Genomic DNA, 23,817 nt, shown 5'->3' with positions numbered 1-23,817 from the left:
CCAGATGAAAGACCAGATACATCCTGGATCATGGCTTCGGCTAGGATTGAAGAGACAGTAATGGCAGCAGCTGGAAGTGGTCGGACCAATCGACATCCTCCTTCAGCTACTGGGGGAGTGGCCAACCATATGATCGCTCTGGCTGGGACTGTGTCAACATAGTGTGGTCTATCAGTGATTCAGGGCTGGTGTACTCACAGACGTGTTCTGCAAAAATGTATTTCCTTTGCCACAATGGTGAGTGAGACTTATAATATATCTAATATTACATAATCTACCAATAATGTCCAACTGTGTCATAATGGCTACTTGCTCATTTACCCCCAGGGAACATTTATATGAAACCTACTAAGCTGAAGCTGGTGGGGAGAGTGGAACTGGTTCCTAATTCACCTTTGGACTTAGAAGATCCTGCCATGTTGGACTCCATCTTGCAGCAAGTGAGTGTCTCTCTGTGTGAGGGAAGGCAGTCCTCTGACTGTACATGATGTGTAGTCAAAGTCTCAGTCATTACAGACAACCAGCAGTTACACCCTAGAACCATGTAAGGATTGTTATTACAGTAAGAATACCCTTTACAGATATAGCAGACAGTGACAGGTTGGTGAAACACACATACTGATCCAAGACTAGTTCACTGTTCTACAATACACCCCATAATGTGGTGTAACCATGACAGTGTGACTGTGCCCCCAGATGAAGGCAGCTGGGAGGATCCCAGAGCACAGCACGCTGAGATGGAAGAAGCAGAAGGATGGGAAGGTTTTCCACAAGAAGGAGGAGGAGGGAGGAAGAGGAGACACGTGTCATTAACAAGTCACAGCTTCTAACTGTTGTTAACTGTCTCTTGTATCTCTGACAGTACTGATGTTGATGACGTTTAACTATTAGATTCATTCCTTATCACTTCATGCCGTATTATTTGCTATTAAATCAGGTGGTGGTGTAACATCTAAAACATTCTTTTCCCCCCAACTTTTTTCAGAAATAATTCTTCAACCTTTCAAACCTTTTATAAAATATATTTTTGAGCTCGGCCATGGAAGCTCAAGCATCTTGAAGCAGGCGAGCTAAACTGTAGCTTTGGATTTGTGGTTATGCCATTTCTTGTGTTCATTACAATTTGAACTCTTGTTTTCAGAAGTTTTTCAATGTTGGTTGACAGACGATTTCTGGAACATAAGCCAATTGCCAAAGGAAACTATGACTCCGGATAGTTTAAACTTTTTATTGAAACAAAAATATTTAAGTTTCTGTGTTGTTTCACACAAATGCAGATGATGAAAACGTGCTGGTCTGAAGAACAAACTAGATGTTGGGGTCAGATGGGGTGAAAACAGTCGCCATAGTGATTGGCCATTCATCCATTAGGTTATTATAGGAAATATTTAATTAACATGTCGTTTTACATAATATAATAATTTGTTCTGTAGAAAATTGCTACTTAAGAAATCTAAGGTCATCCACTGTATACAGCCTCTCCAGACTCAACACACAGCATTCCCTTAACCATCCTGTTCAAAATGTTTAAATATCAGCTTGCATCGTTTCCATAACACCGAAGTAACGTAACTGGGACACAAAGCACTCAGTCATGACCTGACAGTATGTGCAGTTTGTAGTGAAGAGGTTTAGCAAGTCCTCACCACAGGACTCAAGAAGTTCAAAAACTAAATATGAAGAGTTATATAAAAGATTCATTAAAATGACATTTATAATTCACTGATTTGTTTATCTATGTATTCATAACACAAGTTTATATTTGAATAAGCAGGACCTTTATGGGGCTCTGTTAGCAGTGCACTCTGCCCCCTGCCAGCATGAAGCTAACATTCTCCACAACAAATAAATACCACAGTACAATCATGTGATTAAGAGGTCAACATCAATATGAAAGCCCTTGGGAGTTTCAAGGTTGAGAAGTACGTGTTTTATAGTTACTGACCAGATGGAGTCATGGAATAAGGAGTAAGGAGATTGACTTGCTTGTTGATCACAGCGGAACATGCGTCGCCTTGGTAACTATCGTTTCTAATCACTGTTGTATGGAGCGTTCCGGAGAGGGTCACCTGATTCCTGCTCAGATAACTTTCACAAAATATTTTTTACAAGCTGGGGTCCAGGGCATCAAGTCAGCATTATGAAAATAGGAATGGTAAATATAGTTTACAGGCAGATTATCAATCCCTCCCAAAGACTCGGTTGGTATGATGAGAAACTGGTCACTGAAATCAAGTCCAAGTTTGAAAGTATAGGCGATAGTACAGAGTCGTACATGGCACATTTAGAGATGTAACTGAATATCTATACATACAACAATATCCTTCTTTAAATATCTTATATTAAATCCATCCAGTAAACGTTGAATCCAATATTGACGGTTTTTGCATCAAATGTGTTGTCTGTTGGACAGAGGACACAGTCTGCTGCTACAGTCTGCTGCTACAGTCTGCTGCTACAGTCTGCTGCTACAGTCTGCTGCTACAGTCTGCTGCTACAGTCTGCTGCTACAGTCTGCTTCAACAGGAACAAACATCTACACTTTCAAACTAAATGACCTTTAAACCCTCATTATGCCATCCAGATCCTCCTCCACCTGACACACACACACACACACACACACACACACCCACACCTCACTGACTTCCTGGTTCCCTCTCCTCGTCCCTCTTCTTCCTGGTTCTCCTTTACAGCTCCTTCTTGGCCTGGCCCAGGCAGGCCTCCTGCTGGCTCCGCCCCTCCCTGGCCTCCTGCTGGCTCCTCCCCTCCCTGGCCTCCTGCTGGCTCCGCCCCTCCCTGGCCTCCTGCTGGCTCCGCCCCTCCCTGGCCTCCTGCTGGCTCCGCCCCTCCCTGGCCTCCTGCTGGCTCCTCCCAGTTCTAGAAGGTTCTCTTTGGTCTGGGGACAGCAGCTGCAGCAGGTCCATTAGGGCTCGTTGGATCTGAGCTCCAAACTTATGAGAGTCCTGATGGAAAGGAACACACACACTGAACAGCCTGGAACTAAACACTGAACTAAAAACTGTCTAGTTAAGTTCATAACAGACCTCTTCAAGAGTATTCTTAGGTATGCACAGTCTGAGTGTGTGTGTGGGGTTCTACTCACAGTCTGAGTGTGTGTGTGTGTGTGTGTGGGGGTCTACTCACAGTTTGAGGGCAGGAGTGCTTGCAGGAGATGTGGAAGTTGATCATGCCCTCTCCCACAATTATGTAAGACACGCCGTAGCCATCATCTGCCACCTGGGGAGAGAAGCACGTTGTCATGACTACACAGGTGGGGCTTCAAGGTTGTCATGACTACACACACAGGGGTCAGAGGGCAGGCTGGTACTGACCGGGCCAAAGCCGCCTCCACAGGAGATGTACTCTGGATGGTTGACCATGTCGAACAGCTCCACCTGCTGGACTGGAGTCTGGCTGGTGGACAGACGCCACGGCTCTGACAGCACCTGAAACACACAGACACAAGAGAGAGAGAGGTGAGGGCAGAAGAGAGAGAGAGAGAGAGAGGTGAGGGCAGAAAGAGAGAGAGAGAGAGAGAGAGAGAGAGAGAGAGAGAGAGAGAGAGAGAGAGAGAGAGAGAGAGAGAGAGAGAGAGAGAGGTGAGGGCAGAAAAGAGAGAGAGAGAGAGAGAGAGAGAGAGAGAGAGAGAGGTGAGGGCAGAAAAGAGAGAGAGAGAGAGAGAGAGAGAGAGAGAGGTGAGGGCAGAAAAGAGAGAGAGAGAGAGAGAGAGAGAGAGAGAGAGAGAGAGAGAGAGAGAGGTGAGGGCAGAAAAGAGAGAGAGAGAGAGAGAGAGAGAGAGAGAGAGAGAGAGAGAGAGAGAGAGAGAGAGAGAGAGAGAGAGAGAGAGAGAGAGAGAGAGAGAGAGAGAGAGAGAGAGAGAGAGAGAGAGAGAGAGAGAGAGAGAGAGAGAGAGAGAGAGAGAGAGAGAGAGAGAGAGAGAGAGAGAGAGAGAGAGAGAGAGAGAGAGAGAGAGAGAGAGAGAGAGAGAGAGAGAGAGAGAGAGAGAGAGAGAGAGAGAGAGAGAGAGAGAGAGAGAGAGAGAGAGAGAGGACAGAGGAGAGGACAGAGGAGAGGACAGAGGAGAGGACAGAGGAGAGGTTAGGAGAGAGGAGAGAAGAGGACATGTTAGGAAGGGTGAGGTTGGGGCCGAACCTGGTTGAGGAAGGGAGAGTCCACCCCCAGGTACTTTGAGACCACATAGAGGCAGAAGAGGTGGCGGTCGATGCCAGCGCCAGTCATAGCCAGGCGGTACAGGTTCTGGTGCTTCTCTGCTGCGGCACGGAGCAGCCTCCTGCACACCTCCACCCCCTGGTGGACGAGGATGAGAAGGACAGAGTAAGAAGAGGAGAGAGAGGAAGGAGATAGGAGAGTAAAGGAAGAGGGCAAGAAGTTCTGATGTGACTTCCAGTTTTCAAGGAGGGTGGATTGTGTCTCATATAAAGGGAGGATTTTGTGTCTAAATGAAAGTGATGCTTAACACCAACCTATGAATAGTAGGGTTGTTTGTTTAACTGTACCTCTCCTCCCTCCAGCGCCTTGACGAAGGCACAGCCCTCGCTGGAGCATGAGCGCACAGTCTCTGTGCGGCCCTCCCTGAAGAGACGGGTCATGGAGGCTTCGTAGGTCAGACAGAACATGCCCCGATCCTGGGAGGGAAGGAAGGAGGGAGGGTGGGAAGAGGTGGGGGAGGGAGGGAGGGAGACAGAGGGAAGAGGTGGGGGAGGGAAGTATTTACATGATGATATGAGGTTATTTTAGTTCCAAGACTAGTATTGTTATGGAATGGATATATATATATATATATATATATGGTTATAGATCAGTGCAGAATGTCATACCACAACACTGAAACGGGATATTGTGTGAGTGTGAGTGAGTGAGAGAGAGAGAGAGAAGGCACCCTGTAGTAGGCCAGCTGCAGAGCCAGTTGGATGAAGGCGTCGGGGCTGATCCGACACTTCTTCATCCTGCCCTTCCCAAACTCCTGGTAGGAGAACACATGGAAGTCCACGTCATCAGCCAGGGCCTGCGCCACCTCCAGAGACCTGCTCACCTGCTCCTGGCACTGGGACACACACACACACACACACACACTCAGTACAGCATCCAAGAAGAGGTAGAGACAGCTGGACAGGAAGACAGCTGGACAGGCAGACAGCTGGACAGGCAGACAGCTGGACAGGCAGACAGCTAGACAGGCAGACAGCTAGACAGGCAGACAGCTAGACAGGCAGACAGCTAGACAGGCAGACAGCTGGACAGGCAGACAGCTGGACAGGCAGACAGCTGGACAGGCAGACAGCTGGACAGGCAGACAGCTGGACAGGCAGACAGCTAGACAGGCAGACAGCTAGACAGGCAGACAGCTGGACAGGCAGACAGCTGGACAGGCAGACAGCTGGACAGGCAGACAGCTGGACAGGCAGCTGACCTGTGTGGAGATGTCCCAGGTGAGTCTCTGGGGAGGGGGTAAAGACTGGTCCACTTCTCCTTTGCAGTGGCCCTCCTCGTTGTAGCCCAGCTGGAAGCTGTCTGTGGCCAGCGCATACTGGACACACACACACACAGTCAGGTTCACTGAGGGCCATGATTACACCTTAAAAGGACCAATAGCGGGCCTGTATGGTGGTGATCTGGCATGTTTGAGCCAATCCCAGCAGGGGGTCTTACCTCCCACAGGTGTGCGACCACGGGGGCGTCGGCCCAGGAGTGCTCCGCGTTCAGGCCGTTCTTCCCGTTCTTGTAGATCACCACGGAGAACGACTTGTCAAACCACCTGGCAGGAACCATGGCAACCACAGATCAGTAACCACAGCAACAACAATCTCATTAGCATCAACAACCTCATCAGCATTAACAACTTCAAAATGATCAGTATTGACAACTACAAATGTAACTTTCTGAAAGCCGTCTGATGGTATCGACTGTTGGGTGGAAAAGGCATCTGCTAACTAGCTTAAACCACCACAGGTAAACCCACTAGAGCCCGACCGATATTGATACGAATATTTGGTGATTTACAAAATCTGATATATATTTAAAAAAACTAAAATACAAAACAAATATACAGTAAACAGATTTCCCTAACACTGGTTGTAGGGTTTGTGGCATTCTAAACACGAGTGTTGCCAAAAGGGACGTTGTAGACTGCCCTCTGGCGGACAAACTATGAAAATGCCAAGACATTACATGGTTAAAGGGTGTTTCGTCTGTTTTTCAAACATTTTTTTGTGCTTTTTTACATATTTATTTATCGGACATTATAAATGCCGATACTGAAAATGCCTGATATCGGTCAGGCTCTAAAAACCCACCTTTACAGATAAATGTAGTCATTTTTTATAACGCTAGTGGCTAGTTAGCCTGGGGCGACACATATAAGCAGTTCCACAAGTTCTGGCAGTTGTTGGAATCCCCCTCCAGACGGAGACACCAGCTCACCTGTCGTAACACTTCCCATGGAGGAGAGACTTGGCGTAGCGGTCCAGACTGGCACCCGGGTCTTCTCCCATCATGCCTTGCTCCTCGTCGTCCAGCGTGACAAAGAACGCCGCCTTCTCGATGCAGTCCAGTGAGCGCTTGTTCACCCCTGAGCTGAAGAACTGCTTCCTGGCTTTGGCCCAGGGGATTCTGGAAAGGTGAGCACCACAGGAACGGTTGAGGTTAGAATAGGGCTGGGTTACGATTAGGGCTGGGTTAGAACTAGGTACTGAGGATGGAAGGCACGCAGAATACAGAGGTGCTGCCCTAGCCAGCATACAGCAAGGTGCTGCCCTAGCCAGCATACAGCAAGGTGCTGCCCTAGCCAGCATACAGCAAGGTGCTGCCCTAGCCAGCATACAGCAAGGTGCTGCCCTAGCCAGCATACAGCAAGGTGCTGCCCTAGCCAGCATACAGCAAGGTGCTGCCCTAGCCAGCATACAGCAAGGTGCTGCCCTAGCCAGCATACAGCAAGGTGCTGCCCTAGCCAGCATACAGCAAGGTGCTGCCCTAGCCAGCATACAGCAAGGTGCTGCCCTAGCCAGCATACAGCAAGGTGCTGCCCTAGCCAGCATACAGCAAGGTGCTGCCCTAGCCAGCATACAGCAAGGTGCTGCCCTAGCCAGCATACAGCAAGGTGCTGCCCTAGCCAGCATACAGCAAGGTGCTGCCCTAGCCAGCATACAGCAAGGTGCTGCCCTAGCCAGCATACAGCATTGACACATGAATGGATGCACTGACATAAGGTGTTTAGGAGGATCAGGTGTATAGATGGGAGGATAGCAGGGTCCCCAGGGTCGTGTCCAGGCTCACCTGTCCCCGGCGGTCAGAGCTCCCAGCTTGTCCTCGCCGGGCGAGGGGGCCGAGGGGTCGTCAAGGATACGCTGCACCTGTGACTCCACCTCCCGTGGTGAGAGCAGCCGCCCGGCGCTGTACATCCACAAGCGGAAGTAGCGCCCCCGGTGGTAGACCACCACATAGTCACTGTCCTGCCAGTGCTGCACCGTGTCTGGGGGAAGGGGGAGGAGGGGTGAGAGATGGAGAGAGACAGGGAGGGAGAGAGACAGGGAGGGAGGGAGAGAGACAGGGAGGGAGGGAGAGAGACAGGGAGGGAGGGAGAGAGACAGGGAGACAGGGAGACAGGGAGACAGGGAGGGAGAGAGACAGGGAGGGAGGGAGACAGGGAGGGAGGGAATGGATTTAGATGACAGGACAGTCATCAGGGTAGGGGCAGGATCAGGTCACCATGACAACACACAGGGAAAGGTGGAAAACAACACAGTCAGACTGGGCCTGGGGGCGGGGCCTGGGGGCGGGGCCTGGTGGTCAGACTACCTGTGACGATTCCTGGGAGCCGACAAGAGGAGAACATCCGCTCAAACTGATAGGAGCAGCAGGGCACAGCAGACCTCAACAACCACTAACCCCAAGACCAGGAACCAGCGCAGAACAAGACCGGAGGGTGAGGAGGAGGAGGAGGAACAACAAAGGGAAAAAAGGAGGGATGGAGAGAGAGAGAGAGAGAGCAACATGACGACAGGAAACAGGGACCGGGGGAGGTTAAAGGGAAGGGAAGAGGAAAGTGAAGAAGAACAGAGTTAGATCCAGCAGAGTTAGATCCAACAGAGTTAGATCCAACAGAGTTAGATCCAGCAGAGTTAGATCCAGCAGAGTTAATTCCAACAGAGTTAGATCCAGCAGAGTTAGATCCAACAGAGTTAGATCCAGCAGAGTTAGATCCAGCAGAGTTAGATCCAGCAGAGTTAGATCCAACAGGGTTAGATCCAACAGAGTTAGATCCAACAGAGTTAGATCCAACAGAGTTAGATCCAACAGAGTTAGATCCAACAGGGTTAGATCCAACAGAGTTAGATCCAGCAGAGTTAGATCCAACAGAGTTAGATCCAACAGGGTTAGATCCAACAGAGTTAGATCCAGCAGAGTTAGATCCAACAGGGTTAGATCCAACAGAGTTAGATCCAACAGGGTTAGATCCAACAGGGTTAGATCCAACAGAGTTAGATCCAACAGGGTTAGATCCAACAGAGTTAGATCCAGCAGAGTTAGATCCAGCAGAGTTAGATCCAGCAGAGTTAGATCCAGCAGAGTTAGATCCAACAGAGTTAGATCCAGCAGAGTTAGATCCAACAGGGTTAGATCCAACAGAGTTAGATCCAACAGGGTTAGATCCAACAGGGTTAGATCCAACAGAGTTAGATCCAACAGGGTTAGATCCAACAGAGTTAGATCCAGCAGAGTTAGATCCAGCAGAGTTAGATCCAGCAGAGTTAGATCCAGCAGAGTTAGATCCAACAGAGTTAGATCCAACAGAGTTAGATCCAGCAGAGTTAGATCCAGCAGAGTTAGATCCAACAGAGTTAGATCCAACAGAGTTAGATCCAGCAGAGTTAGATCCAACAGAGTTAGATCCAGCAGAGTTAGATCCAACAGAGTTAGATCCAGCAGAGTTAGATCCAGCAGAGTTAGCAGCAGCAGAGTTAGATCCAACAGGGTTAGATCCAGCAGAGTTAGATCCAACAGAGTTAGATCCAGCAGAGTTAGATCCAGCAGAGTTAGATCCAGCAGAGTTAGATCCAGCAGAGTTAGATCCAGCAGAGTTAGCAGCAGCAGAGTTAGATCCAACAGGGTTAGATCCAGCAGAGTTAGATCCAGCAGAGTTAGATCCAACAGAGTTAGATCCAGCAGAGTTAGATCCAGCAGAGTTAGATCCAGCAGAGTTAGATCCAGCAGAGTTAGATCCAACAGAGTTAGATCCAGCAGAGTTAGATCCAGCAGAGTTAGATCCAACAGAGTTAGATCCAGCAGAGTTAGATCCAGCAGAGTTAGATCCAGCAGAGTTAGATCCAACAGAGTTAGATCCAGCAGAGTTAGCAGCAGCAGAGTTAGATCCAGCAGAGTTAGATCCAGCAGAGTTAGCAGCAGCAGAGTTAGCAGCAGCAGAGTTAGCAGCAGCAGAGTTAGCAGCAGCAGAGTTAGCAGCAGCAGAGTTAGCAGCAGCAGAGTTAGCAGCAGCAGAGTTAGCAGCAGCAGAGTTAGCAGCAGCAGAGTTAGCAGCAGCAGAGTTAGCAGCAGCAGAGTTAGCAGCAGCAGAGTTAGCAGCAGCAGAGTTAGCAGCAGCAGAGTTAGCAGCAGCAGAGTTAGATCCAGCAGAGTTAGATCCAACAGAGTTAGATCCAGCAGAGTTAGATCCAGCAGAGTTAGCAGCAGCAGAGTTAGATCCAACAGGGTTAGATCCAGCAGAGTTAGATCCAACAGAGTTAGATCCAGCAGAGTTAGATCCAGCAGAGTTAGATCCAGCAGAGTTAGATCCAGCAGAGTTAGATCCAGCAGAGTTAGCAGCAGCAGAGTTAGATCCAACAGGGTTAGATCCAGCAGAGTTAGATCCAGCAGAGTTAGATCCAACAGAGTTAGATCCAGCAGAGTTAGATCCAGCAGAGTTAGATCCAGCAGAGTTAGATCCAGCAGAGTTAGATCCAACAGAGTTAGATCCAGCAGAGTTAGATCCAGCAGAGTTAGATCCAACAGAGTTAGATCCAGCAGAGTTAGATCCAGCAGAGTTAGATCCAGCAGAGTTAGATCCAACAGAGTTAGATCCAGCAGAGTTAGCAGCAGCAGAGTTAGATCCAGCAGAGTTAGATCCAGCAGAGTTAGCAGCAGCAGAGTTAGCAGCAGCAGAGTTAGCAGCAGCAGAGTTAGCAGCAGCAGAGTTAGCAGCAGCAGAGTTAGCAGCAGCAGAGTTAGCAGCAGCAGAGTTAGCAGCAGCAGAGTTAGCAGCAGCAGAGTTAGCAGCAGCAGAGTTAGCAGCAGCAGAGTTAGCAGCAGCAGAGTTAGCAGCAGCAGAGTTAGCAGCAGCAGAGTTAGCAGCAGCAGAGTTAGCAGCAGCAGAGTTAGCAGCAGCAGAGTTAGCAGCAGCAGAGTTAGCAGCAGCAGAGTTAGCAGCAGCAGAGTTAGCAGCAGCAGAGTTAGCAGCAGCAGAGTTAGCAGCAGCAGAGTTAGCAGCAGCAGAGTTAGCAGCAGCAGAGTTAGCAGCAGCAGAGTTAGCAGCAGCAGGGTTAGCAGCAGCAGAGTTAGCAGCAGCAGAGTTAGCAGCAGCAGAGTTAGCAGCAGCAGAGTTAGCAGCAGCAGAGTTAGCAGCAGCAGGGTTAGCAGCAGCAGGGTTAGCAGCAGCAGAGTTAGCAGCAGCAGAGTTAGCAGCAGCAGAGTTAGCAGCAGCAGAGTTAGCAGCAGCAGAGTTAGCAGCAGCAGAGTTAGCAGCAGCAGAGTTAGCAGCAGCAGGGTTAGCAGCAGCAGAGTTAGCAGCAGCAGAGTTAGCAGCAGCAGAGTTAGCAGCAGCAGGGTTAGCAGCAGCAGAGTTAGCAGCAGCAGAGTTAGCAGCAGCAGAGTTAGCAGCAGCAGAGTTAGCAGCAGCAGGGTTAGCAGCAGCAGAGTTAGCAGCAGCAGAGTTAGCAGCAGCAGAGTTAGCAGCAGCAGAGTTAGCAGCAGCAGAGTTAGCAGCAGCAGAGTTAGCAGCAGCAGAGTTAGCAGCAGCAGAGTTAGCAGCAGCAGAGTTAGCAGCAGCAGAGTTAGCAGCAGCAGAGTTAGCAGCAGCAGAGTTAGCAGCAGCAGAGTTAGCAGCAGCATTCTTCCAGAGTACAGCCACAACCAAGCTGGACAGACAAGCTGGACGACATGATTATTATTTTTATTTTTTTCATTTAGCAGACGCTCTTATCCAGAGCGACTTACAGTAAGTACAGGGACATTCCCCCCGAGGCAAGTAGGGTGAAGTGCCTTGCCCAAGGACACAACGTCATTTTTGGCACGGCCGGGAATCGAACCTGCAACCTTCTCATTAATTGCCCGATTCCCTAACCGCTCAGCCACCTGACTCCCTGACACCTGACATGAAGAGACGACGGAGCTGTTCTCACGGCCGACATATCAGGAGGAAAAATGTGAATTACAAAACACCTGTGACACAGGACAGGAGATCACATACAGCCCAGACCAGAGAGCAGCCCCCTCCCTCCTCCTACAAGCTGTGTGTGTGTGTGTGTGTGTGTGTGTGTGATTACCAGTCTCCTCTCCAGGAGTGCGTGTGGTGTTGAACATCCTCTCACACTGAGCAGCACAGAGAGGAATGAACGTGCCTGGAATACAACTCTGGAGGAGAGAGGAGGAGGAGAGAGGAGGTAGAGAGAGGGGAGGAGGTAGAGAGAGGGAGGAGGTAGAGAGAGGGAGGTAGAGAGAGGGAGGTAGAGAGAGGGGAGGAGGAAGAGAGAGGGAGGAGGAAGAGAGAGGGAGGAGGAAGAGAGAGGGAGGTAGAGAGAGGGAGGTAGAGAGAGGGAGGTAGAGAGAGGGAGGTAGAGAGAGGGAGGTAGAGAGAGGGGAGGAGGAAGAGAGAGGGAGGAGGTAGAGAGAGGGAGGTAGAGAGAGGGAGGTAGAGAGAGGGGAGGAGGAAGAGAGAGGGAGGAGGTAGAGAGAGGGAGGAGGTAGAGAGAGGGAGGTAGAGAGAAGGGAGGAGGAAGAGAGAGGGAGGAGGAAGAGAGAGGGAGGAGGTAGAGAGAGGGAGGTAGAGAGAGGGGAGGAGGAAGAGAGAGGGAGGAGGTAGAGAGAGGGAGGTAGAGAGAGGGAGGAGGTAGAGAGAGGGGAGGAGGAAGAGAGAGGGAGGAGGAAGAGAGAGGGAGGTAGAGAGAGGGAGGAGGTAGAGAGAGGGAGGAGGTAGAGAGAGGGAGGAGGTAGAGAGAGGGAGGAGGTAGAGAGAGGGAGGAGGAAGAGAGAGGGAGGAGGTAGAGAGAGGGAGGAAGAGAGAGGGAGGAAGAGAGAGGGAGGAGGTAGAGAGAGGGAAGAAAGAGGTGGGAGTGAGGATGAGAGGAGAGAGGGAGGATGGGAAGGAAGGGAGATGCGGTGAGATGAGAGCATGGACAGGTAATGGGAAATAACCACAAAACAACCCAAAGGGGACAGAACAGTGATGGGATGTTCACCTCACACACTCACAATAACACACACACACACACACACACACACACAACACGTAACCTTAGAACACCAGGTGACACACACACACACAGCATATTGTATCAATTGTAGCAGAGATGAGGTTCTTTTGTTTTTCTTTCTTTGACTAAACCACCAGAGCCATGTTCAAATTGCTCCTTTAATCTCTCTCATGCTGTTCTGTCTATCAGGCCTGTCTGCATGTGTGGGTATGTGCTGGGTGGAGGGGAGGGGGTGTGTGTTGGGTGGAGGGGAGGGGGTGTGTGCTGGGTGGAGGGGGTGTGTGCTGGGTGGAGGGGAGGGGGGGTGTGCTGGGTGGAGGGGAGGGGGGGTGTGCTGGGTGGAGGGGGTGTGTGCTGGGTGGAGGGGAGGGGGGGTGTGCTGGGTGGAGGGGGTGTGTGCTGGGTGGAGGGGAGGGGGGGTGTGCTGGGTGGAGGGGAGGGGGGGGTGTGCTGGGTGGAGGGGAGGAGGTGTGTGCTGGGTCGAGGGGAGGTTCCGGGCAGGTGAACTTACAGGCTTAATCTCCTCTCGGTGTAGCTTCCTGTGGTACAACAGGATGGCATGGAGGGTGTTACCTGCGCGGGCTGCCTGGATGGGGGTGGGGGTAACAAACAGGAAGTCCTGAGAGGGGGGAGGAGGAAGGAGGGAGGGAGAAAGGGAAGGAGGTAGAAAGGAAGGAGGGAGAAAGGGAGGAAAGAGAAAGGGAGAGGCAGATGGAGGAAGGATGTATCATTTATGGATTTGAATGGCATTCTTTCTGTAGCTGAAATGTCCCCAATGTCAAACCAATACAATCATGTTGAATGAGCCCAACCAGGTCAACCAGGGTGTATGGAGGAGGGGGAGGAGGAAGGCAGAGGAGAGAGAGGAGCGTACCATGTCGTAGGAGCGCGGGGGAACACAGGAATATACATTTACATTTATGCATTAAGCGGACGCTTTTATCCAAAGCGACTTCCAAGAGAGAGCTTTACAAAAGTGCATAGGTCACTGATCATAACAACGAGATAGCCCCAAACATGGCGAGCAGCTAAAACAGGAAGCATACATTGTGGAAAACCAAATAAGTGCCAAAGGGAAGACGTACCATGCTGTAGGAGCACGGGGGGGAACACAGGAACGTACCATGCTGTAGGAGCACGGGGGGGAACACAGGAACGTACCATGCCCTAGGAGCACGGGGGGGAACACAGGAACGTACCATGCCCTAGGAGCACGGGGGGAACACAGGAACGTACCATGCCGTAGTAGTTGCTGTTGACCATGATGGGACTCCGCCCCCTCAGGTAGATGTACTCCTCCCACCAGTCGCTCACCTGAGGACACACACACACTGTCACATTAGGGGGAAAATCTCTGTAACCAAGAACACCATCCAATCAAGACTATAACGGACTGCGTAGATTCACCACTCCTCTGAGACAGTTAGCTGTGATGAATCATTCAACACAACACCATCAAGCAACAAAGACTTGCATCATTGATGGGATTTTAAATTGGCTTCAGAGGGCAGAGGCAGGTGTGTGTGTGGTTGGGGGGAGGGGGGGGGGGTGTGTGAAGGGTTGGCATTTCCTTTCCTTCCACCCCTCCTCCACCACCTCCTCCACCACCCCTCTCCACTCCACCCCCTCCCCTCCCCCACCACCCCCTCCCCTCCTCTACCACCCCCCTCCCCTCCTCCACCACCCCTCCCCCTCCCCCACCACCCCTCCCCCTCCCCTCCCCTCCCCCACCACCCCTCTCCCCTCCACCACCCCTCTCCCCCCCACCACCCCTCTCCCCTCCACCACCCCTCTCCCCTCCACCACCCCTCTCCCCTCCGGGTGCTTACGTAGTTGGATGCCCACAAGGTCTTCAGTTTGAGGTACCACTGCAGCCGGTTGGCCAGACTGCTCTCAAACTGGGCCGCCAGAGACACTATACTGTCAAACTGCTGGTCGTTCATCAGAGGACGAGCCGACTCCAGATACTGGAGGGAGGGAGGAGTATGATGATGAGGGTTAGGGTGAGTGAGGGTGTGTGTGTGAGGTGGCCAGGGTGTGTGTGTGTGTGTGAGTGTGTGTGTGTGTGTGTGTGTGTGTGAGTGTGTGAGTGTGGTGACCAGGGGTCTCACCCTCTTCATGGTGTCCTTGACGGTAGGCAGGGGCAGGTTGGGCAGGGAGCCCTGGTAGCTGTACAGCAGGGGCTGTCTTCCTGAGAACATGCGCACTAGAGCCTGCGCACACACACACACACACACAAACACACAGGTTAGGGGTGTATGTTCGTGAGTGTGTTTGTAGCAGTTCTGCACAACAATATGCTTCTGAAGAAATGGATGAGAGAATCAGTAGTATAAGTCTGTATGAGTGTGTGTGTGTGTGTGTGTGTACACTGACCAGCCAGACTTTGGTGGTGATGGACATGTTGCCGTGCTGCTCGAACATCCAGCGGTGGTAGGAGAGCAGCTGCTTCAGGCAGAGCCTCATGGTAAAGATGAGAGCCAGCCACAGCAGGGTGCTGAACACCACAGCAGAGAGCACCACCTGACTCTGACTGCTCAGAGACTGGCTGCTGGGGAGGGAGGGGAGAAGACAGAGAAGATTCAAACAGGTTCTACAGAACTTTCTAGACTAGACTGTTACGACACACACTCAAGGAAACCCAACTATTGCTAGTTTCTAAAGTGTGTGTGTATATGAGGTGTGTGTGTGTTTACCTGGCAGGCAGGTGCTCCTGTATCTTGGCGATGAGGCCCATAGAGGGGTCGGAGCGTGTGTACATGGTGGCCAGGATGGCAATGACCACGAACAGCCAGGAGGAGGGGCTGGCGGGGTACACCCCTGTGATCACGCTGTTCTGTCAGGGGAACAAGACAGAGGGTCAGCCCTATCATCACCACGGAGTGTGTTGGTGTGGTGAAGTGCAGCGTTGCTAGGGAGCTCCTCTTATCTGTCCTATCAGCTGCAGCTGACAGAGGAGGCTAGCACCGGAGGAACTAGAACAGGGAGGTTAGTGTGAGGTCAGTGTGTGAGGTAGGAGTGTGTGTGTGTGAGGTAGGTGTGAGGTCAGTGTGTGAGGTAGGAGTGTATGTGTGAGGTAGGAGTGTGTGTGTGTGAGGTAGGAGTGTGTGTGTGAGGTAGGTGTGAGGTCAGTGTGTGTGTGAGGTAGGAGTGTGTGTGTGAGGTAGGAGTGTGTGTGTGAGGTACGTGTGTGAGGTCAGTGTGTGAGGTCAGTGTGTGAGGTCAGTGTGTGTGTGTGTGAGGTACGTGTGTGAGGTCAGTGTGTGTGTGTGTGAGGTACGTGTGTGAGGTACGTGTGTGAGGTACGTGTGTGAGGTCAGTGTGCTAGGTAGGAGTGGGAGGTAAGCGTGTACCTTGATGCGTATGAGCCTCTTCTTCCAGGAGCGCAGGCCTGACAGGTAGATCTGGGTGAGGGCCTGGTGGGACAGCTGCAGGTCGATGCCCTCGGGGGTCACCGTGAACTGGAACGCCACAGCCTGGTGAGCCTCTGCCATGGCTGCACACACACACACACACACACAGATCAATATTGAGTTAAGGAGATGGAGGACATGGGAACAGGCTAAAAGATAACAGGTTTGGTGGTCAAGAGTCATTCACACACATACACAAACAAAAGTTGGTCTATAACCCTAACCCTTACCAGGCCCAGTCCCCACATCTCAGCGACGCTAGCTGCTCAGTAACATCCAGTTAACACTTCACACACACCATGCTTCCGTCATGGGGCGTAAAAGTGGGCTGAACCGCAATGACTGATTGATGATTCCTCCAGTAGCAAGACACTGTCTGCTTGATGGAGCGAAAGGATTGGTTTAAAATCGTCCAAAACAAATCTGTGGTCCAATCAAGGTTGAGGGCCGGAGCAGCAGCTGTCGAGGACAGGCTGGGTCTGTTAACACAGGATAGATTTTGTCCCCATAACTAGGCTACCCATAACGCCTGGAGGGGAAGCCAGTGTCTATAGACACATCTGCTCATTACACATGCCATGGGGACACACACACACACACACACCATCCCCTGACCTCGGAGCTTGGGAGAGAGCGAGATGGAGAGAGAGAAAGCAAGATGGAGAGAGAGATGGAGAGAGAGAGAGATATGGGGAGAGAGAGGAGAGCAAACTCCAGAATTTCCTTGGGGATCAACAACTTGAATTTTGTTCAGTTTCAGTAGTTGAAAGAGAAAAAGCAAAAGATAGGATAGAGAAAGACAGAAAGACAACAAAGAGAGACTGAGGAAACAGAGAGAGACTGAGGAGAGAGAGACTGAGGAGAGAGAGCGAGTGGCAGATGAACGGCTGGCCCTGCCAAGGACTAACAGCAGTGGAGATCAGCGATGGCCACTACAGCCTGTCCTGACTGTCAACACACACACACACACCTTCTGTTCATATGAGCACTGGCAGCGCAGCATATCACACACACACACACACACACACACACACACACACACACACGCTGGCAAGAGTGCTTGTGTCATCACTTGTCCTGCTCAGATCTGGGCCTGATTCCTGCTGGACAGGTGTTAAACAAGGCCTTGTCCAGGATACAATCTTCCACACCGTGGCTATTTGTGTCCTGCAAGAGGCATAACAATGATTCTGGATGCACTGAAACTTGAGAGATTCACGTCAATCCTACGATGTCTGAAAAGATTGCAGAACACCGGACCCACAAACCACTGCTGACAAGATCTGCCTGAACACCAGCTGAGCTCTCAGTCTGCTCTCCTCATCTCCTCCTCACACCTTCCTGCACAGACGGGTGGAAAACTACCAGGCCAAGAGGAGGGAGGAGAGAGGAATGGGAGGTGGGCAGGGGAGAGCAGGGAGAGGGGGGAAGGAGAGAGAGGAGCAGCAGGGAGAATAGATGAAGAGGGGTTTGAGGCAGAGAAGGGAGGGAGAGGGTTTGGGGGAGAGAGGGTTAGAGGCAGAGAGAGGAGGGAGGGAGAGGGTGGTATGGGACTAAACTGGGTGAAAGGTGGACATCCCCTGACTATAGGGCCCCCTATGGCAGACTGACTATAGGGCCCCCTATGGCAGACTGACTATAGGGCCCCCTATGGCAGACTGACTATAGGGCAGACTAACAGCAATCATGTTTGAACTCCTAGTCTGGTCAGCCAAGTCACACGCTGTGGTAGTGGGCTAGGCACTGTACTGGACTGTAGTGGGCTAGGCACTGTACTGGACTGTAGTGGGCTAGGCACTGTACTGGACTGTAGTGGGCTAGGCACTGTACTGGACTGTAGTGGGCTAGGCACGGTACTGGACTGTAGTGGGCTAGGCACTGTACTGGACTGTAGTGGGCTAGGCACGGCCCCAAAACATTCTATTCTAGATGGATTATCAGCCCTACATGTATGAGGAAGAACACAACATGACTTCGTTTATTGGGATGAACTGTCCCTTTCAAATCAACCAAATGCACGCATGCACGCACACACACATAGTAACGTTAACACTGAGCAATCTAGTGTTATCGTCCTCTATCTTAAGGTAGAGCTAAAAATAATACAAAAATAGAATCGGTAATCATTGTCATTATGGTTTAGGCCTTTGCCTCACCGTAGCAACAGCAAGCAAGCTGTTTATTTGTGTATGTATTATTGCCATCTGTCATAGCATCAGAGGTACATTCAGGTAGAAGGAAACATTACCAACGATTAAAAATCTCTTAGTTACCAGGTGGCACTGTCAATGTTTGACTTGAACAAATAGCTCACACAACGCTTCCCGATGGGCAGAGATCGACACTTATTTCTTACATTTCTTTGCAGGGGGATGGGGTTACTGACGGTGACATAACTGACATACTGTCATATATGTGTCCAGTCCACTGTGCATTAGCTAGATAGATAAAGGCTTGTGGGGGAAAGACCAAAGGGTCATGGAGTGGTATTTACATAATATTCAATGACATACAATCTGCAAACGGTACATGATCTGCTGTAAGTAATGAGTAAGCGAATCTACTGATGTGGACCTGTGCACTGATCCATAGCGTACATAACCTATATAGCTACTCCGAAGTGGTAGACTAGACAGCTTTCAAATAGCTAGAAGTATTATTTTCAAGCTAACATGAACTCCCTTATTGACTTGTGATGAAGACTAACAATGTAGCCTACTTCGCCAATAGCAAGTATGAACACATTCGTACCAGGGGGAGTGAAAGTGAAAAGTACACCATTACTTAAACGTCAACACGCTTTTGCTGATGTTAGAGTATACCTTAAGGCAGCGTCCGAGCCGTGCATCCTAGCAGCACTGGACTGTAACATACCATAAGGAGCTCGGGTCGTGAACAGCTAGACAAGCGGTTCAAACTACTTAAATATTCCGCGACTAGTATTCTAAATATAAGGCCGGTTAGCGGTAGCATACTACTGGATGTAAAGTGCCGTTATCTTTCAACGGGCTGAATTGAGATTATACTAGTGAACTGAACTATGTTCGATTTTGTCGATAACGTTAGCACTAGCTAACACTATTTCGTTGCCAGACTACAACGGGAGCTTGCTTGTCTAGTCAGTTTTAATTTTAACATAGTAAAACAAGGTTCCCAAGCTAGCGAGCTAGTTTCGAGGCTAACTGGCTATCTATCTAGCTAGTCGGCTTGCATGTGGGCAAAAATGTCCGAGACCCAGACTAAATTGTACAGTTTTAACACGCCGATTGACTAGTAAGCACTAAGCATGTGGAATACGAACTCCTAAATTGATATTAGCTAGTACTGTAGTAGCTACAGTAGCGCCTAGTTTGGTCATTTAGCTGGCCGGTGTTGTTCCATGTTTCCTGACTTGTCCCGTGTCTGCCAATTCTGTCAACGACACCAGATAAGAATGAATTCGAGCGTAATGTCACCCAAGACCATTTCCAGCTGACCACTTTCTAATTGGTCATCTGTGTCTAAGCAAAAAATTAAATGTTCAAATAATCCGTCTGGTCAACATACCTGGGTGGGAAAATAGGAAACAGAATATTCTAAGACTGTCAGCAGTCAACTGAAGCTAACTTCAGACGTCGACGAGACTTCTTCCGTCTTTGGCTGCAGGGACCGATCAACGCCTCTTCTCGTTTGCATGGAATGTTTTGTTTGACGATAAACTGATGTTTAACCTCCAGACTGCGACCGTATCTATAAACTCAAACCGATTGGCTCGCCCACCCATCCCCTGCTACAGGACCGCCCCTAGAAGTGGAGGGGCCATGATCGCGAGCCTGGACCAGCCTTTCCCACTTTGCCCACTGACATAGATCTAATATTTTTGCGGCCGCACATCAATTAATTTGCGTTTATCACACATGTTTAACAACAGCACGGGAGCCAAACGGTTCGCTTTCACGGCTTGAGCAAAGAAAAAGTGTCCATCAGCGCCACAGTAAGCACACATTGTACAGAGAGGTAACCTGCGTAACTACCACGTCCAGATCTAGAACTTACGGTAAAGTTAGAAACGTGACTTTTAATAACTAGAACAGGTTATGTTAAAGGTCCCATGACATGAAAATGTCACTTTAGAAGGTTATTTAACGTTAATATGAGTTCCCCTAGCCTGCCTTTGGTCGAGCCTGGTCCTAACCAGACTCAGTACATTTCGTTTGTACAGAGCGTCTGGGCTCGCTTCATTGACAAGCGTTGACTCCCTTGTAGGCGGGGTACTCTGTTGAAGTTTAAAACTATTGGATCTTCCCAGAGCCACTCTGATCTGCCATAACCAATCGCTAGCATTCGCCTTAGCCAATTCCTTCACCACTACTGTAACAGAGCTAGCTGCCGTAGCTGGAAAATCAAACTGTTCCCGAACCCCGTGGGGAGGAGGGCCACAACATCATGGCCACCAACAAAACTCAGCAAAACTTGTTCTTGCTCCGGCTTTAGCTTATTGGTATTTGGCAGTGTTGCCACAACGTACAACTTTCTCTGCCGCCATTACGGAACTACAACACAAACTAGCTCACAACATCACCGTCATCGTTCTCAGCCACTCACTCTGTTCGCTGATTGGACAGGTAGACAGTTAACCTGAGACATCTGACTTACGTACCTCATTCCCAGACAGAGTACAGAAGCAAAATCAAAACTGAGCGGAAGTACGTAGGAGGGCAGAGCCAGGCTACCTTTGGTCCCCCAGTGGCTAGAGATTTTGATAGGTGTAAACCAAGCCCTGGGTATTCTTCTGCGCCAGCTCAAATGCTCGGTTTTGAAAATCCTCTCCTTATGTCGTCATAAGGAGGAAGGTTACCTTCATGGCTTGCAAACGAATGAAGCATAGTTGCTGTGTTTGGATGCAACAAAAGTATTATTTTTGTTCCTTCATCCGAGCCTCTGAAGAACCAGTCTTAATCTTATTTTTCTCTGGAAATGCGCCGACACAACTTCCCAAAGTTTTGTATGTCTGCGTTAAACATTTCAGCCACAACTGTTTCCTCAACTTGGACCAGTAAAGCTTGCCTTGCCGACCGTCTGAAATTAAATTCTGGATCAGTACCAACTCTCCTTGGTCCGGCCACAAACCTCGGATAAGTAAGTCAACTAACGCTGTATCATTTTGTTGCTTTACTGTGTATGGTTACCGAGCTTGCTAGCCTTCATCATGTCACCTTCAGAATGTGGCTGTAACATTAGCTCTACAGCTAACAGCTCAGTTACTGTTGCTATAAAGGTAGATAGCATCAAGTATGTGAGTGAATACACACACTGTAACGCGAGTGTTTACCACTTCTTTGTTATTTGGATAACCGTTCTGCTGTTGGTGTTATGGCGCGGGCAATATCCGCATTTCCCCTCATTTAAATGACTGAGTGTGCACCTCTGCAAACCAGAGTGATCAGATGAGAATGGCTAAATTCGAGGCATCTTACAGCAACGGGGCTACGAGCCATTGCGATACATCCACTGTAAACATTAGTGCATAGTGTCTCTCCTCCTCATTAGCATTTAATGCAACAGACACCAAAACAGCTTTTTCTGAAGAAAGCTCATTGTGGGACTGCTCGTACTGGCTGTAATTCTGAACCAAGGCTGAATTTCGGGAAGGAGACTTCAGATACAGTATAAGTGGACCACTAAGGCCTATATAAAAACATCCAAAAACAGCATGTCATTGGACCTTTAACTCTTGCTTTTGCTCTCTTATTAACCCTACACTCAGATTGCGCAGCTTCTCGCTTTTTTTTCATTGACCGATAACAGGAAGCCCTCACGGAGATCTCTCCCCTTTACAGATGTTTGTTAGAAACAGAGAAAGACATGTTACACTACATTATCCATAGGGAACAAATATGACAGACCAATTTTTTATGTGAGTTAACATTATTGACTAGTAAGCAAGCCGACAGATAATTGAGTACATTATAATGTAGCAAAGAAATTGTTAGCTAGCCTAGCTAACGTTACTATTGAAATCCTAGATAGCTATAGCTAGCCTAGCTAGCTAGCTACTTTTACTGAGTGAATTAGATACACCTCACCTTCGTAATTGTCGATGTAGCTCTAAAAGTAAAAATTGAACCCCTTTTCCCTCTTGCTTGAAGGCCAGTAACATTTAATCCTATGTAGGCTTACATCGTTGAATGGCCATTTTGGAAAGACGACCCAAACTTCTTGAACAAACGGCATTTTGTGTTTGAGAACTTGGTTAACTGGAAGTTGTTGACCTGGATTATGCAATGTGCGGAAGTGATGCGTATATAGTGGATTCAAGTGTGCATATGCTAATTCAAGCGGAAATGTCAGTTGGTCTTTCAAAATGTCATTTTAAATTTTCGTAAATTTGTACACATTTTTATAATCATTTACAGTATATATAAATATGTATTACTTTTTCTTACTTTAGTTTTCATTGGTTTGTCGGCACACCTGGATTATCCTAGCGGACCCCCAGGTTGGGAACCGCTGGCCTAGGCGATAATCCCCCGGGTATAGAAGCGAATCAGTGACAATGTTTTGAATTGTAAAAGGCATTTTAAACACCACCAAAATAGTTGGTTTTGAATCCACAAAATGAATTTCGGGGTGAATAATTTAGAGAAAACTTTGGGGCAAAAAACTTCAAAGTGATAAAAAAAAGAAAAAAATCCTGGATGCACAGATTTTCAGAGTTTATTATAATCATAACAATAAGGTGGATGCCTCTTTATTTTGACCATCAATTCAACCATAATAGTTATTTTTTAATCACAGGCAATAGTTATAATAGTGCACTTTTTAAATTATGATACAGACATTTCTTCTTTTTTTTTAACACCTTATTCTACTGACCCTTAGGAATGGAGAATAGTTTACAATCTTAGCTAGAGTAAAGTTGATGAAGATGATGGTGGTAGTGTTGAGGATGATGGTGGTGGTGACATTGATGATAATGATGACAATGAAGGTGAACAATCATAAAGTGAATACAGTGAAGCCACAGACGACGGGTCTCCTGCCCTTACAGCAGAGCGGTGGGTGCAGATAGGGGTGTGTCTTGCCCTTACAGCAGAGCGGTGGGGGCAGATAGGGGTGTGTCTTGCCCTTACAGCAGAGCGGTGGGGGCAGATAGGGGTGTGTCTTGCCCTGACAGCAAAGAGGTGGGGGCAGATAGGGGTGTGTCTTGCCCTTACAGCAGAGCGGTGGGGGCAGATAGGGGTGTGTCTTGCCCTTACAGCAGAGCGGTGGGGGCAGATAGGGGTGTGTCTTGCCCTGACAGCAAAGAGGTGGGGGCAGATAGGGGTGTGTCTTGCCCTTACAGCAGAGCGGTGGGGGCAGATAGGGGTGTGTCTTGCCCTGACAGCAAAGAGGTGGGGGCAGATAGGGGTGTGTCTTGCCCTTACAGCAGAGCGGTGGGGGCAGATAGGGGTGTAGGACTAAGCAATAAACAAGACAGGTAGGATTAGCAAGCGTGTGATGTTAGTGAAACAGTGTGTGCAGGTAAGGGGGATGGTGGGGATGGGGGTTTCAAGATATATAGTCTGTTTTGTATCTGTAATGTTCCATGGTCATGTCTTCATTTCCCTCTCCATCCAGCCTGCTGATGCATGACCTTCTTGCTTCGGTCTACAGTGTGTCAACAGTACACAAAAATACACTGTTCTAGTGCATGTCTTATGTACACACAAACACACACACACACACATAGTATCTTTCTAGTATGTGAAATATGTACACACATACATCGGTTGTCTATGTATAATTATGTCCCCGCATTCATACACCCGAGATCCACTGTGACTCTTTTCCATGTTCAGAAGAAGCACGAGAGAGGAGGTTACTAAGAAACCCTGGTAACCATGGCAGCTGTGCCGGGAGGAAAACAGAAGTGTCTCGGAATGTTGTGTTCAAGCCATGAG

The 23,817-nt window shown here is 49.3% G+C and overlaps 1 protein-coding gene and 1 long non-coding RNA gene across 6 annotated transcripts; one reads left to right on the top strand and one right to left on the bottom strand.

Moving 5' to 3' along the window:
• Nucleotides 1-176: 176 nt before the first annotated feature.
• LOC146259359 (uncharacterized) lies at nt 177-1,230 on the top strand. Its single transcript, XR_014729569.1, has 3 exons — nt 177-237; nt 328-440; nt 697-1,230. It is a non-coding gene; the product is annotated as an uncharacterized LOC146259359 (long non-coding RNA).
• Nucleotides 1,215-19,598, bottom strand: LOC146259358 (carnitine O-palmitoyltransferase 1, liver isoform-like). 5 transcript variants are annotated; one of them, XR_014729568.1, is made up of 20 exons: nt 19,442-19,598; nt 15,836-15,978; nt 15,179-15,318; nt 14,859-15,033; nt 14,594-14,695; nt 14,312-14,449; nt 13,719-13,796; nt 12,994-13,101; nt 11,556-11,643; nt 7,294-7,489; nt 6,442-6,630; nt 5,671-5,776; nt 5,432-5,548; nt 4,901-5,065; nt 4,518-4,646; nt 4,153-4,308; nt 3,333-3,446; nt 3,145-3,237; nt 2,636-2,963; nt 1,215-2,088 (listed from the first exon to the last, which is right to left on the bottom strand). XR_014729568.1 is itself a non-coding variant. In XM_084670666.1 (19 exons), exons 2-19 carry the CDS (start codon nt 15,974-15,976, stop codon nt 2,688-2,690), a joined length of 2,511 nt encoding a protein of 836 aa, XP_084526792.1. In that variant the 5' UTR covers nt 15,977-15,978; nt 19,442-19,598; the 3' UTR covers nt 1,215-2,687. The 5 variants fall into 5 exon arrangements, 4 of the variants coding, with proteins under 4 accessions (XP_084526792.1, XP_084526794.1, XP_084526793.1 ...); XM_084670666.1 differs by having other exon boundaries at nt 1,215-2,963; XM_084670668.1 differs by having other exon boundaries at nt 1,215-2,963; nt 14,859-15,030.
• Between the last annotated feature and the right edge of the window lie 4,219 nt (nt 19,599-23,817).

Source organism: Hypomesus nipponensis, chromosome 13, assembly GCF_054491055.1.
Source record: "Hypomesus nipponensis isolate SF chromosome 13, ASM5449105v1, whole genome shotgun sequence".
Classification (NCBI taxonomy): domain Eukaryota; kingdom Metazoa; phylum Chordata; class Actinopteri; order Osmeriformes; family Osmeridae; genus Hypomesus; species Hypomesus nipponensis.
Note: the sequence above shows the minus strand (reverse complement) of the source record. Positions and strands in the feature narration are given on the sequence as shown.